At 43.5% G+C, this 15336-nt stretch overlaps 1 protein-coding gene across 1 annotated transcript; it reads right to left on the bottom strand.

Annotated features, from left to right (window-relative positions):
* Positions 1-845: 845 nt before the first annotated feature.
* Positions 846-7655, bottom strand: LOC112222647 (endothelin-2-like). The gene is made up of 4 exons (XM_024385375.2): positions 7416-7655; positions 4713-4863; positions 4228-4341; positions 846-1629 (listed from the first exon to the last, which is right to left on the bottom strand). The coding sequence occupies exons 1-4, from the start codon at positions 7471-7473 to the stop codon at positions 1539-1541; spliced, it is 414 nt and encodes a 137-aa protein (XP_024241143.1). The 5' UTR covers positions 7474-7655; the 3' UTR covers positions 846-1538.
* Positions 7656-15336: the final 7681 nt, after the last annotated feature.

Raw genomic sequence — 15336 nt, 5'->3', positions numbered from 1 at the left:
GGGGGAAAAAAACCCAGGCAACTTGTTTGACTGAATATGCTTCCTGTCTCTTATCCCATGGGCTAGACGTGTTCTGTATCACACCATAAAACAATAACACAGGAGAATCGGCCACATGACTTGGGTGCAATTCCTCATCCCTTGACATTTCCTTTATAACATGTTCTGTTGCAGGGTTATAAACCAAAGAAGACTTACAACTCCATTCCGCCTGCACTCCTTGACCCATCAGAATATTTATAATGGAACTATTACACTGTGTTGTAGGTAAACGTACATCTAGTCAACACAGTCAAATAAGGAGGGTCTGACAAGTATTTTGTATAATTCAACTATTCATTTGTTTATTATTACACACTGCTTCACACAGTCACTCAATACAGAAGTGGTCGAAATCAATTTAATACAACAATATACCGTATGTTTCAATGTTATGTATTTTTTACTCCCACCCACCTGACCCACCTGACCCACCCAACCATACACACATATACACTGACTGTACAAAACATTAAGGACACCTGCTCTTTCCATTGCATAAACTGACCAGGTGAATCAAGGTGAAAGCTATGATCCCTTATTGATGTCACTTGTTAAATTCACTTCAATCAGTGTAGATGAAGGGGAGGAGACAGGTTAAATAAGGATTTTTAGGCCTCGACACATCTGAGACATGGATTGTGTATGTGTGCCAATCAGAGGGTAAATGGGTAAGACAAAAGATCTAAGTGCCTTTGGAAAGGGTATGGTAATAGGTGCTAGGCTCACCGGTTTGTGTCAAGAACTGTAACGCTGCTGGGATTTTCAAACTCAACAGCTTCCCGTGTGTATCAAGAATGGTCCACCACCCAAAGGACATCCAGTCAACTTTACAACTCAATATTAGGAAGGTATTCTTAATGTTTTGTACACTCAGTGTTTAATCCTAAACATTGCACCTTTAAATGACCTCAGTCATTTTCCTTGATGAATAACCTGCATGGCAATCATAATATGTTGTTATTATACAAATCAAATATGTTTGGCAAAATAATGAGAAAAACACAGTGGCTATCTCATACATAATTTTGATGATCGTAACAGTCATATTCTCCCTGTTACATTCTTTCCATCATGACAGCAATGGTCTGCCACTGTTTTGAACACAGACAACCAGCATAAACACATCAAGTGTTCTTTCCTCTACGGCTACCTGGCCAGAGTCTGCCAGTAGCATGGACCATCCTTGTCCCTCCTGGCCCTAACAAACATTTTGCTGCACAAATCACAAAACCCTGTATGTATCATGCCTGATCCATCCCTCAAGGTTTGGATCTAGTGTCTATTCTCTGTCTTCAAGCCTCTGTCCCATTTTGCTTTCCAACCTCTCCTTATGGGTGCAAACCAACAAACAGACAGGCAGTCCCACCAGTCTGTGGCCTTCCTGCATGTGACACATCTCTCTATCAGCAGCCCTTTGTTCTGCTCCTCTCAATGTTAGAGTGTCATTTGTTCTGGTACTCGCTCTTCACTCCTCACTGTCTGCCACACAATGTCGTTTAGCGCTCATTAAGCCCAGGGGCCCTGGCTGCTTCCTTCCTGGGTGGAAAGGCCCATCCCCTGGCTCTCACAGGGGCTCTGACCATAGATCTTTGGAGGAAAGAGACACTGGTCAGCAACATAATAACAACGGTCATCTTGTGGTACAATATTAAATAATTCTGTGTACAGCCTATGCTTCATTTGAAAACCAGAATAGCAAACAGCTGTTTCAAGCTCATTAAGGAAAGTCAAAAGGTTGGGGAGCTCTTAATTGAGCTCTGGGTGAAGAGTTATCTGAGCTGCACACAAAAAGAGAGAGAGATGGGGGCAGACTGGCCTATGGCCTACAGAGCTAAGCGCAGGCAAAATCTTAGAGGAAATTCTAGTTCAGTCTGCTTTCCACCAGACACTGGGAGATTAATTCACCTTTCAGCAGGAGAATAACCGAAAACACAAGGCCATTTCTACACTGGAGTTGGTTACTAAGAAGACATGGAATGTGGCCAAGTTACCGTTTAGACTTAAATCTACTTGAAAATCTATGGCAAGACCTGAACACAATATCCCATAACGTTGAAGTGAACATTTTTACAAATTAATAAAACATGAAAAGATTAAATGTTTTGAGTCAATAAGTATTTAACCCCTTTGTTATGGCAAGCCTAAATACGTTCAGGAAGAAAAGTGTGCTTAACAAGTCACAATAAGTTGCATGGACTCACTGTGTGTGCAATAATAGTGTTTAACATGATTTAGGAATGACTACCTCATCTCTGTACCAAACACATACAGATAATTGCAAGGTCCCTCAGTCGAGCAGTGAATTTCAAACACAGACTCAACCACAAAGACCAGGGATGTTTTCCAATGCCTCGCAAAGAAGGGCACCTTTTGGTAGATGGGTAAAATACAAATAAAAAGCAGATATTGAATATCCCTTTGAGCATGGTGAAGTTATTAATTACACTTTGGATGGTGTGTCAACACACCCAGTCACTACAAAGATACAGGCATCTTTCCTAATTCAGTTGCTGGAGAGGAGGGAAACCGCGCAGGGATTTCACCATGAGGGTTTAATGAGAGTTTAATGTCTGTGATAGGAGAAAACAGATGATGGATGTACAACATTGTAGTTACTCCACAATACTAACCTAATTGACAGAGGGAAAAGAAGGAAGTCGGTACAGCATAAAAATATTCCAGAACATGCATCCTGTTTGCAACAAGGCACTAAAGTAATACTGCAAAAAAAATTGGCAAAGCAATTAAATATTTTGTCCTGACTACAAAGTCTTATTGGATTTGCTCCAAACATACAACACATTAATGAGCACCGCTCTTCATATTTTTAAGCATACTGGTGGTTGTATCATGTTATAGGTATGCTTGTTATCGTTAAAGGACTGGGGACCTTTTCAGGATAAAAAAATAAACGGAACGGAGCTAAGTGCAGGCAATATCTTAGAGGAAATCCTAGTTCAGTCTGCTTTCCACCAGACACTGGGAGATTAATTCACCTTTCAGCAGGACAATAACCGAAAACACAAGGCCATTTCTACACTGGAGTTGGTTACTAAGAAGACAGGGAAGACAAGTTACCGTTTAAACTTAAATCTACTTGAAAATCTATGGCAAGACCTGAACATGGTTGTCTAGCAATGATCAATAACCAATTTGACAGAGTTTGCAGAATTTTGACAAGAATACTGGCCAAATGTTGCACAATCCAGGTGTGGAAAGCTCTTAGAGACTTACCCAGAAAGACTCAGAGGTGTAATCGCTGCCAAAGGTGCTTCTACAAACTATTGACTCAGGGGTGTGAATACTTATGTAAATGATATATTTCTGTATTTAATTTTCAATAAATTTGCACAATTCTCTAAAAACATGTTTTTCCTTTGTCATTATGGGGTAATGTGTGATTTTTTTTTCATCCATTTTGAATTCAGGCTGTAACAACAAAAAGTAGAAAAAGTCAAGGGGTATGAATACTTTCTGAAGGCACTGTAGATACCCTTCAAACAAATTCAGATCAGTGAATTCTCACAATACCTTTGATCAAAGAATCAGGTGTGTAAAGAACTGTTGCCTCTTTTTTGCCAATTTGGCAATCTAAAGACAACTTTATTGTACACTAAAAGTTTTACTGACATCAAGGTCATAGACCAAACAATAATGTCTTTACAATATAATGTCTAACGGCTCTATCCAAGCGTGTAGCGGTACAGATTGCGCGCTAGAAAGGAGGAACAATGTGTGCATTGAGTCTCTGGGTGTCTCCAGGTGCCTGTATTTGTTTCTCTATCATCCTTAGGAACCATTAATCTCAAACTCAGCCTTTCAATTCTAGAGACTCCTAGACACTTCACTCCCCTGTCCCTTGAGCCAATCAAAACATGCAGTGGGGATTACACAGCCTGGGATTACACTGCCCCTTCGGGCACTCCGTAACATTGTGGTGCAAGATTCATCCCACCACAAAGAGGGAACGCCTGTGTGATACACACAACAACACTCCCTCAAGCTAATAATAGCATCCCAGAGAAGTGAGCTATGCTCTCAGACCACACCTTGAAGAGCTTCAACAGAGAGTCCCTCTTGTTCTGTGTACAAGTGGCTAACTAATAAAACTAGAACGAACAGTCAGTCAGTCAGTCTGTCAGTCTGAGTGATAGTGTCTTGGCCATTGTTTTGACCCCAACTCACCTGTCCTGACAGAAGCTGGTGCAGGTGTGGTCGTCAGAGTCGGCACACACACAGCGACCGGCAGACCTACGGCGACGTGACAGAGGGCTGCCCAAGCCGTAAACAGTGGTCTTACTACAGAAAGGGAAAGAGAGAAAGGGAATATCAGTTTGCTCAGTCACTCTCAAGATATAACCACAATGTTTATAGACTTTGTTCCTTGGCATTAATAAAATGCAGTGTTGCAAGACAGGGATGATTGCCAGAATAATGTCATATTGATACCAATGATACCCAGCTAAAATAAAAAAACGGTGCAAATATTAATGTTGATATCATCACACGGTGACGTAATTGACCCACATAAGTGAATTGCTCAAGTATATGTCTGCAAAGCTGAGTAGGTATTTGTTTTACGTCTTTGATGGTGTGTTAGTGTAAGTAAGTGTATGAGCATGTGTTTCTCTCTGTGAATGCATATATTTCTGTGAGGTGTGTTTGCCCACCTTGGTGTGTTGACCCAGATGATGTCGAGATGGCAAAAGTAGTGGCATTCAGAGTCCAGCTGGTTGTTGCAGGCACAGCGTTTGATCCGCACTCTGTGAGGTGGAGCCAGATCACTGGATTTAGGCCTCTCTGACAGTGGAAGTCCAAATCCTACATGACAGACAGAAGGATATAGCTAAGAAAGCAATCCTGGTGCATCAAGACCGTACAATCCACCAGCCAGGGTTGGGTAGGTTACATTCTAAACGTAATCCTTTACAGTTACTAGTTACCTGCCCAAAATTGTTAACAGTAAATAACTTTTGGATTACCCAAACTCAGTAACGCATTCTGATTACATTCCATTACTTTTAGATTACTTTCCCCTTAAGAGTCATTAAAAGAAGACACAAATGTATGTTACCAATTGAACAACATCTATTGCAGGATAAACCACTATTAAAGTTTACATAGCTGGGATGGGATGTTACATTTTACTTTATGAGTTTGTTATGTAGGATTCTGCTTTCAGCTACAAATAATAATACGATTAAATTGTCTTTACATTAAAAACCAAAGTCATTCAGAATTCCAGTTATTCCAATAAATGTTATACCCCTTGATCTTCAAGAATAGGACTTGGAAACATGGTAAGTATTGATTAGCCAAATTGTTTTACCTGAGCATAGCCCCAAAACTAAGGATGTATTAGCCAGGCCTACTCTGTTGTTTATGATTTTGTTGTCATGGAGTACTTACATTTACAATGTTTACAAACATTGGAGAAAAACATGCTCATATTCTGGTTTCTCATGGAGTGTGACATTTGAACAAAGCTCATGAGGCATTTATAAGTTATATTCCTCAATAATAAATTGATAGATATATATCATTTATGAATCCAAAAATGGATGTAGCAGCTACATATTGCCCCTTTAAGTCTATCAAAAGTGTGCGAGTTTGAGCATGTGTCCATTAGGCCTATGGATTATATATTTTTTTTAATCAGCCTGAATTAGATTGAGCAATAAAAGCCCCACTTTTATTCCATAGGCTGGGGTCCGCGCTATGCAGCTGTTGCAAGAGCACATTTTTCACTGGCTGTCCACTGGTTTCAAAAACAATGATTGATAGACAGCTTAAACTTCTTGAATTCAACCATTATTGGGTTCAAATACACATTTTAGATTTGTGAACAGCCATCCACAACAACCACAATCCATAACACGCAAAAAGCTAAATGAGAGAGCAGAACTGTGATTCACAATTACATCAATGCAGAGATCAATAATAAGTGATATCTGTATCACTGTAGACTAACCCACTGCTGTCATCCTTACCTCCAAGCGTTTATTCAAGTTGGATAACCTTTGGATGCTGACAGCAGTCGCACCATTGGAAAGCATAGCTTAGATTGTAGCCTACAAAAGCCTGTTCCTGCTCTTTTCCCGCGATCCATCAAACACATTTGGTGTGTCATCATAGTGGTCTTTGATTTGTGGTCAGACTCAGGTGGAACAAACTTAAACGTGCCTTTTTCAATGCTGATTTGAATGTCATTGAGAAAACAGAGAAGTGTCAAAGATTTTTTTTCCGCAAACATCCTTTCTGAATTTAAAAGTAGTTCTCATAGTAATCATCTAGTTTTTCAAAAGTATCTGTAATCTGATTACAATATTTTTGCTGTAATGTAACGGATGACAGTTTTTTGTAATCCCTTACTCCCCAACCCTGTCACCAACATAAATGGACACTAGACAAATGTATTATTACCGGTACTCCACTATTTGCCTTGATCGATCACACCAGTCTAATCAATCCTTTCTGTGGAAAGCTAGTAATCATCTGTAATCTCTGTTATCTGTCTGTTCAAACATTCTGAAGGGAGTGCCAATGCCAATAGTAAAGGGCAAACAGACATCTGGAGGAGACTTCACCTCTTTATTGACCGTTTTAAGTAAGTAAGTGGGTCCCTCGATAGGAAGGGAATGTGTACTAGTGTTTCAGTGGAGTCAGTACATCTCATTTGTCCCGATACAGAGATGACCAGAATATGGAGAAACACAGCCTCTGGTATTTTCTGACTGTACAATGATAAGTCTACAACCAGCAAACAAACATTGTAATGCTCTCACAAGTTCAAGTTTAAGGTGCTTTTGACAACCAAGATCACTCAAACACAAGATAATCCATTTGCTGTGTGAGATGAAGAGGTTCTCCAGAGAATCAACATTTGAGAGTGTGTACCCCTGAGCTAGTCAGCAAGGTTGAAGTGAGATGTAACACTGGTCCTAATGTGTTAACGATAAATCTTCATTGATGATGGAACAGTTGGAACGGGGCTTGGTGAAACGTGTCTCTTTGTATATCTTGTCACTGAATATAATGAGTGTGCTTATGAGTAAGTCTTTACATTGCTCTGGACAATAAAAACATGTAGTCAATGCTGCACCATGTCGTCATTGTATAGGGATATTAATTAGTTTAAATAGAAAGTCAGCCAGTGTTTTGTTGATGCAATTACATAATTTTTTATATAGTGTGTCATTCCAAAGTAATATTTTTAGGATATTTTTATATTTAGTTATGCATTCAAAAAATGATCAGTGGAAGACACTTGACCATTATTTTTCAAAACTTCAATGACATGATTAAGTCTATTTTTGCTTGTGGAAGACATAATTCCTAAGATAATTTATTATAGTAATAGCGCTAGTACTCACCTTCCTGAATGGACACACACACAGTGATGAGAAGGAGCAGGTTGGTGTGTGCTGACATGGTTGCTGTTGGTCTGTTTGTAGAGCTCACGGTGAAGTAGAATATCCTTAAATGCACTTTGCCAAATTATCCCAGCCGTCTTCTGCTTTGCAGCTTGCTTGTTTGTTTGCAGGTGCCTGAGAGGTGGCCCTCAATTTATAGTCCTCTTTCCCCATAATGTCACACTGGAAGTCCTGCCCCTTGCTGCTACAATGTTACACAACTCCTTCAGAGGGTTTGAGATTCCTATTATCATTGGAATCTATATTCACTCCACCCCACCACAACTCACCAACCCTCCAGCCTGCAGGTCAATGGGCAGACAACATCTGTACTTATCACCTGTAGCATGTTGCATTCACTTTCCACATGCAATTTGGTTGTGTGACATGTACTTTTGCTGTCATATTTTGAGTGATGTTTGACATATGGCGAGAGCCTGAGGGGGGAGGGTAGGAGGGAAGGAGAGGGAGGGAGTGGAAGACCATGTGGAAAAGGAAAGAGATGGCTCCTGATTGCCTGCTTTGCATGGAGTCTGCAAGGGAAGGCCCGGGTGCTGTGGAAACAATGATCAGGGGGAACATTATCCAATACAGGGGGGTTGGCAGATTGTGGTGGTGGAGCAGATGTGCATTGGGTGACAATTGACTCAATTCGGGATTGATTGACAGAACAAATTAATCCCCCATGGTGTGTTGACCGAACAATATTATTTCATTTGTTTTCTCTTTTAAAGACGAAAGGAATTCCACCATCCTTACGATACTTCTTTTCTCAAGCTCTATTTATAGTATAGACAGTGCCGAAGATTGCAGTTGTAACATGTACTGTTTGAATACCGCTGGGAGTGTTACCACTAGGCCACACGGGCGCCACAGAGTAAAAATGTCATTCATACACAGTTGTGGGTCTACAGTGCCTTCAGTCTACAGTGCCTACTTTTTCCACATTTTGTTACATTACAGTCTTATTCTAAAATGTATTAAATTGTTTTTTTTCCCCTCATCAAGCTTTCACACAATACCCATAATGACAAAGCAAAAACAGTTAAGAAATGTTTGCTAATTTATATATAGAAAAAAAAAGATTGCATTTACATAAGTATTCAGAGCCTTTACTCAGTACTTTGTTGAAGCACATTTGGCAGTGATTACAGCATTGAGTCTTTTTGGGTATGACGCTACAAGCTTGGCACACCTGTATTTGGGGAGTTTCTCCCATTCTTCTCTGCAGATCCTCTTAAACTCTGTCAGGTTGAATGGGGAGTGTTGCTGCACAGCAATTTATGTCTCTCCAGAGATGTTCGATCGGGTTCAAGTCCTGTCTCTGGCTGGGCCACTCAAGGACATTCAGAGACTTGTCCCGAAGCCACTCCTGCGTTGTTTTGGCTGTGTGCTTAGGTTCATTGTCCTGTTGGAAGGTAAACCTTTCCTGAGCACTCTGGTGCAGGTTTTCATCAAGGATCTCTCTGTACTTTGCTCCATTCAATTTTCTTGAACCTGACTATTCTACTAGTTCCTGCCGCTGAAAAACATCCCCACAGCATGATGCTGCCACCACCATGCTTCATCGTAGGGATGGTGCCAGGTTTACTCCAGACGTGACGCTTGGCATTCAGGCAAAGGCGTTCAATCTTGGTTTCATCAGACCAGAGAATCTTGTTTATCATGGTCTGAGAGTCTTTAGGTGCCTTTTGGCAAACTCCAAGCAGGCTGCCATGTGCCTTTTACTGAGGAGTGGCTTCCATCTGGCCTCTCTACCATAAATGCCTGATTGGTGGAGTGCTGCAGAGATGGTTGTCCTTCTGGAAGATTCTCCCATCTCAACAGAGGAACTCTAGAGCTCTGTCAAAGTGACCATCGGGTTCTTGGTCACCTCCCTGACCAAGGCCCTTCTCTCCCGATTGCTCAGTTTGGCTGGGTGGCCAGCTCTAGAAAGAGTTGTTGTTCCAAACTTCTTCCATTTAAGAATGGAGGCCACTGTGTTCTTGAGGATCTTCAATGCTGCAGAAATGTTCTGGTACCCTTCCACAGATCTGGCCTCTACACAGTCCTGTCTCGGAGCTCTGCGAACAATTCCTTCAACCTCATGGCATGGTTTTTGCTCTGACATGTACTTTCAACTGTGGGACCTTATATAGGCAGGTATGTGCCTTTCCAAATCATGTCCAATCAATTTAATTACCACAGGTGGAGTTGATTAAAGTTGTAGAAACATCAAGTATAATCAATGGAAACAGGATGCACCTGCGCTCAATTTAGAGTCTCACAGCAAAGGGTCTGAATACTTATGTAAATAAGGTATGTTTTTTAATTGCTAAAAACTTGTTTTCACTTTGTCATTATGGGGTATTGTGTGTAGATTGCTGAGGAAAATGTATTTAATCCACTGTAGAATAATGCTGTAACGTAACAAAATATGGAATAAGTCAAGGGGTCTGAATACTGAATACTAAGGCACTGTACAATAAATGAGTCAGGCAATGTGTTTTGAGAACATGATGCGTTATTGAAGTCTGAGAGTATTACGTTCATCTGATTAGTCATTGAACAAGATAAATGGGGTACAATGGAAATTGAAGAACAGAATGGAAATAAAGGCCCTGGGCTTTGTGGTTTTTTGATGTATTGAATTTTGTCTCCAGCTAGAGCAGCCTACTACTTTTAATTATCCAATCAATTATATCAATTAATCTAAAGGATGTGGAAGTGATGAACACTTCATCTAAAAATGGTTATTGGGTTGAAGAGAGTCAGACAATAGATGTAGAGGATAAGGCCAAGGTACAATACTCACAGTAAATCACGAGCCAACCCTTATGACACACTACCTCAAAGTCAGCAACGTACAATACAAAACATCTTATGCAATACAGAAGCAGTATTTTGAAAATGAAGGCAACAGACCAACAGCAATATCTCTACTACCATTGCCAGCTATTACGTTATGATTGTTTGGACAACTGCACTGTCAAAGAAGTTGCTAAACTGTTTCTGGAATTACATTTGACCAAAATACTCTTGTTCCGTGATGGCTGGCACTAGCCCATGCACAGATAAACCGACAGCTCTCTTCCCTGCCTGAGGGTACTGGTGCTCCCAGTGCATTGTGCCACCCACACAGTGCCCAGTGAGTGACTGGCCCAGGAGCCAAGGGGGAAACCTTACCACTGCTATGCAGATAGCCAAATGGGAGCACTCACTCATGCAAATGAACTGCAGCATTAATCTCCCCACACACTCAGATTAGTCAGGTTAATCAAGAGGGATTTTATCACTAGTGCCATAAAGTGGCTTAGGTGTTGGTTAAAGCCACCGGGGCATGGCCGATGAGTGGATGGTCAATTATCTGATAGGGAAATAGGGCAAATGTGTATGGAAATGCTGCGTGGATACAGCTGTCAGTCATCAACGTGGGCTGTGATGAGCTCTGTCAGACTTAGATACTGGGGTCCACGTGTCTTGACAACACACAACAAATATCTAGAGTATGATGAAAGTGAAAAACAGTTGAGTGTGTTTTTTTGTCCATCTGTGTAAATCTGAATCAGTTTTACATGTGCATTTTATGACCATAGGAGTCTCGGCGCCCTTCTGAACATTTCTGATTATATAGGATTATAATATACTTATACTATGGTTCTTGTGGATGTGAAAAAATGTGTTATCTTTTTCAAATAGTCAAATCAAATTTTATTTGTCACATACACATGGTTAGCAGATGTTAATGCGAGTGTAGCGAAATGCTTTTGTGCTTCTAGTTCCGACAATGCAGTAATAACCAACAAGTAATCTAGCTAACAATTCCAAAACTACTACCTTATAGACACAAGTGTAAGGGGATAAAGAATATGTACATAAAGATATGAATGAGTGATGGTACAGAGCGGCATAGGCAAGATACAGTAGATGGTATTGAGTACAATATATGCATATGAGATGAGTATGTAAACAAAGTGGCATAGTTAAAGTGGCTAGTGATACATGTATTACATAAAGATGCAGTAGATGATATAGAGTACAGTATATACGTATACATATGAGATGAATAATGTAGGGTATGTAAACATTATATTAGGTAGCATTGTTTTAAAGTGGCTAATGATATATTTTACATCATTTCCCATCAATTCCCATTATTAAAGTGGCTGGAGTTGAGTCAGTGTGTTGGCAGCAGCCACTCAATGTTAGTGGTGGCTGTTTAACAGTCTGATGGCCTTGAGATAGAAGCTGTTTTTCAGTCTCTCGGTCCCAGCTTTGATGCACCTGTACTGACCTCGCCTTCTGGATGATAGCGGGGTGAACAGGCAGTGGCTCGGGTGGTTGTTGTCCTTGATGATCTTTATGGCCTTCCTGTAACATCGGGTGGTGTAGGTGTCCTGGAGGGCAGGTAGTTTGCCCCCGGTGATGCGTTGTGCAGACCTCACTACCCTCTGGAGAGCCTTACGGTTGTGGGCGGAGCAGTTGCCGTACCAGGCGGTGATACAGCCCGCCAGGATGTTCTCGATTGTGCATCTGTAGAAGTTTGTGAGTGCTTTTGGTGACAAGCCAAATTTCTTCAGCCTCCTGAGGTTGAAGAGGCGCTGCTGCGCCTTCTTCACGATGCTGTCTGTGTGGGTGGACCAATTCAGTTTGTCTGTGATGTGTACGCCGAGGAACTTAAAACTTACTACCCTCTCCACTACTGTTCCATCGATGTGGATAGGGGGGTGTTCCCTCTGCTGTTTCCTGAAGTCCACAAATCATCTCCTTAGTTTTGTTGACGTTGAGTGTGAGGTTATTTTCCTGACAACACACTCCGAGGGCCCTCACCTCCCTGTAGGCCATCTCGTCGTTGTTGGTAATCAAGCCTACCACTGTTGTGTCGTCCGCAAACTTGATTGAGTTGGAGGCGTGCGTGGCCACGCAGTCGTGGGTGAACAGGGAGTACAGGAGAGGGCTCAGAACGCACCCTTGTGGGGCCCCAGTGTTGAGGATCAGCGGGGTGGAGATGTTGTTGCCTACCCTCACTACCTGGGGGCGGCCCGTCAGGAAGTCCAGTACCCAGTTGCACAGGGCGGGGTCGAGACCCAGGGTCTCAAGCTTGATGACGAGCTTGGAGGGTACTATGGTGTTAAAATGCCGAGCTGTAGTCGATGAACAGCATTCTCACATAGGTATTCCTCTTGTCCAGATGGGTTAGGGCAGTGTGGTTGAGATTGCATCGTCTGTGGACCTATTTGGGCGGTAAGCAAATTGGAGTGGGTCTAGGGTGTCAGGTAGGGTGGAGGTGATATGGTCTTTGACTAGTCTCTCAAAGCACTTCATGATGACAGAAGTGAGTGCTACGGGGCAGTAGTCGTTTAGCTCAGTTACCTTAGCTTTCTTGGGAACAGGAACAATGGTGGCCCTCTTGAAGCATGTGGGAACAACAGACTGGGATAGGGATTGATTCAATATATCTGTAAATACACCGGCCAGCTGGTCTGCGCATGCTCTGAGGGCGAGGCTGGGGATGCCGTCTGGGCCTGCAGCCTTACGAGGGTTAACACGTTTAAATGTTTTCCTCACGTCGGCTGCAGTGAAGGAGAGTCCGCATGTTTTGGTTGCGGGCTGTGTCAGTGGCACTGTATTGTCCTCAAAGCGGGCAAAAAAGTTATTTAGTCTGTGCCTGGGAGCAAGACATCCTGGTCGTGACGGGGCTGGTTTTATTTTTGTAATCCGTGATTGACTGTAGACCCTGCCACATACCTCTTGCGTCTGAGGCGTTGAATTGAGATTCTACTTTGTCTCTATACTGACGCTTAGCTTGTTTGATTGCCTTGGAGGGAATAGCTACACTGTTTGTATTCGGTCATGTTTCCGGTCACCTTGCCCTGATTAAAAGCAGTGGTTCGGCGCTTTCAGTTTCACGCGAATGCTGCCATCAATCCACGGTTTCTGGTTTGGGAATGTTTTAATCGTTGCTATGGGAACGATATCTTCAACGCACGTTCTAATGAACTCGCTCTAGTACTAATGAACTAGTCTATTCTTTACCAGTATTGCATCTAGTATGCAGTCTGTTGACAAATATAACACACACACACACACACACAAGCACATGGTCAGCCCCAGTATAGCACAGAGATTTGAACCCGCAACCCTCTGCCTCTATTAATATTTGTGCAAATATTCCTTGATTTGTTCCCTGAGTCAAAGGGATGGCAACTCTGTGAGTACTACATGTACTATGTTTTGGAGAAATTGGTGTGTGCCTGCTGGGAAATTACTTCTGTGAGAGACTTTACACCTTAAAATGGAATCTAACAGAGTACAAGTTCTTTAAACTGGTACTTTTCCTACACAAATCTTTTGTATTAGACAAAATTGTCCATGACGACATTGTAGACCAACATGGTGACCTGCTGTCCTCATGCTGTTTTTACCAGGGGTCCCACTACCAGGGGTCCATGGCGATGCATTCAAAGGGCACCCCGATGATTGGTAGGGGGACCAATGGGCTTCGGAAGTGGGCTTTCGGGGCAGTGAGTTGACACTCCCAGGAGCTGCGACAGTAATCTTCCACAGCCATCCTCATCCCGGGCCAGTGGAACCGGGCGGCAATCCGTTCCTGGGTCTTCTCCATTCCCAGGTGCTCCCCCAACAGGTGGGTGTGGGCCAGCTGGAGAACGGTTCCCACGTACCGTCGGGGCAGCAACAATACCTCTCGAAGTTCCCCCTGTTGGCATGACACCTGACACAAAAGGTTATTCTTGATTTGGAAATAGGGGTATCGCCAGTCACTCACCCCCGGAAGTAGCTGTCCATCCACCGCTATCACTTGGGCTGCGGCGGCTTTCAAGTTCGGAACCTCCCACTGGGCCGTCCCGAATTGTCCCCTCAGTTGGCCCTCAGCGGGGGTCTCGACTGGCCCCTCAAAATCGAGGGGGAGGATGGGCTCCTCCTTCAGGGGTTCCCCAGGGGGTTCGGGTTCCGGCGCTCCCTCCGACTCTAGAGACATAGACCCATGCTGGTTAACTGGTTGCTTCCGGGCCGCACAGGCTATTGGTCGTCCCCGCTCTCTTCTTCGGCCGGCTCGTACCTTCTTCCTCAACTCGTGCCCCCATAGAGCCGTGAACAGCGAACAATCGCGTCCCACTAGGAGAGGTACCGGCAACTCTGGCACGGCACCCACCACCATCTGGCAGCTCCCTTGTGGCGTCACGATGGTGGTCCATACTGTTGGATACCGCTTTATGTCACCGTGAAGCCAGGAAATGGACACCTCCCTACCCCTTTCGTTCTCCTGGTTCAGCAGGCTCGTGGTTACGAGCATAACCATACTTCCGGAGTCCAATAGCGCTTCCGTGTTGTGTCCCGTCAACCTTCACCAGGACCATGGGTGCAGTTGATTCGGAGTGCGTCCAATAGGAGGTGACATAGTTCACAGCGTGAACTACCTTGCCGCCAGGGCTAGCTGATGGCATCGACTCCTCCCGAGCCTGGCAATTCCAGGCAATGTGCCCCCGGGCGCCACACTCAAAACACCTCCTTTGGTCTCCATCTACCTGGGGTCGTAGGGATGTGTCGGCCCTACCCCAGACGGGGTACACCGTGGTGGGGCTGTCCTTCCGTCCCCTCGGACGGGTCGCCGACTCATCCCGGCTCCCACTCAGCAGGGCCTGTGTGTTATGATGCGTCTCCACTGCTTCCAGGAGGCCCTCCAAGGTGCGGGGTGCGCATAGACTCGCTGCCCTCTTCATGTCGTAGGGTAGCGCCCGTAAGAAGCGATCCAGGACCACTTTGTTGAGGATGGATACGTCGGTTAGGAGCCATGCCCTGGTGACGCACAGTAGGTCGCCCATCTGTGCTCGGGGTTATGCGTCGGCTACGAACCTCCAGTCATGGAACTGTTGAGCCTGAT

This window comes from Oncorhynchus tshawytscha, linkage group LG23 (genome assembly GCF_018296145.1).
Source record: "Oncorhynchus tshawytscha isolate Ot180627B linkage group LG23, Otsh_v2.0, whole genome shotgun sequence".
Lineage (NCBI taxonomy): Eukaryota > Metazoa > Chordata > Actinopteri > Salmoniformes > Salmonidae > Oncorhynchus > Oncorhynchus tshawytscha.
This window is presented reverse-complemented; position numbering and strand designations above follow the sequence as displayed.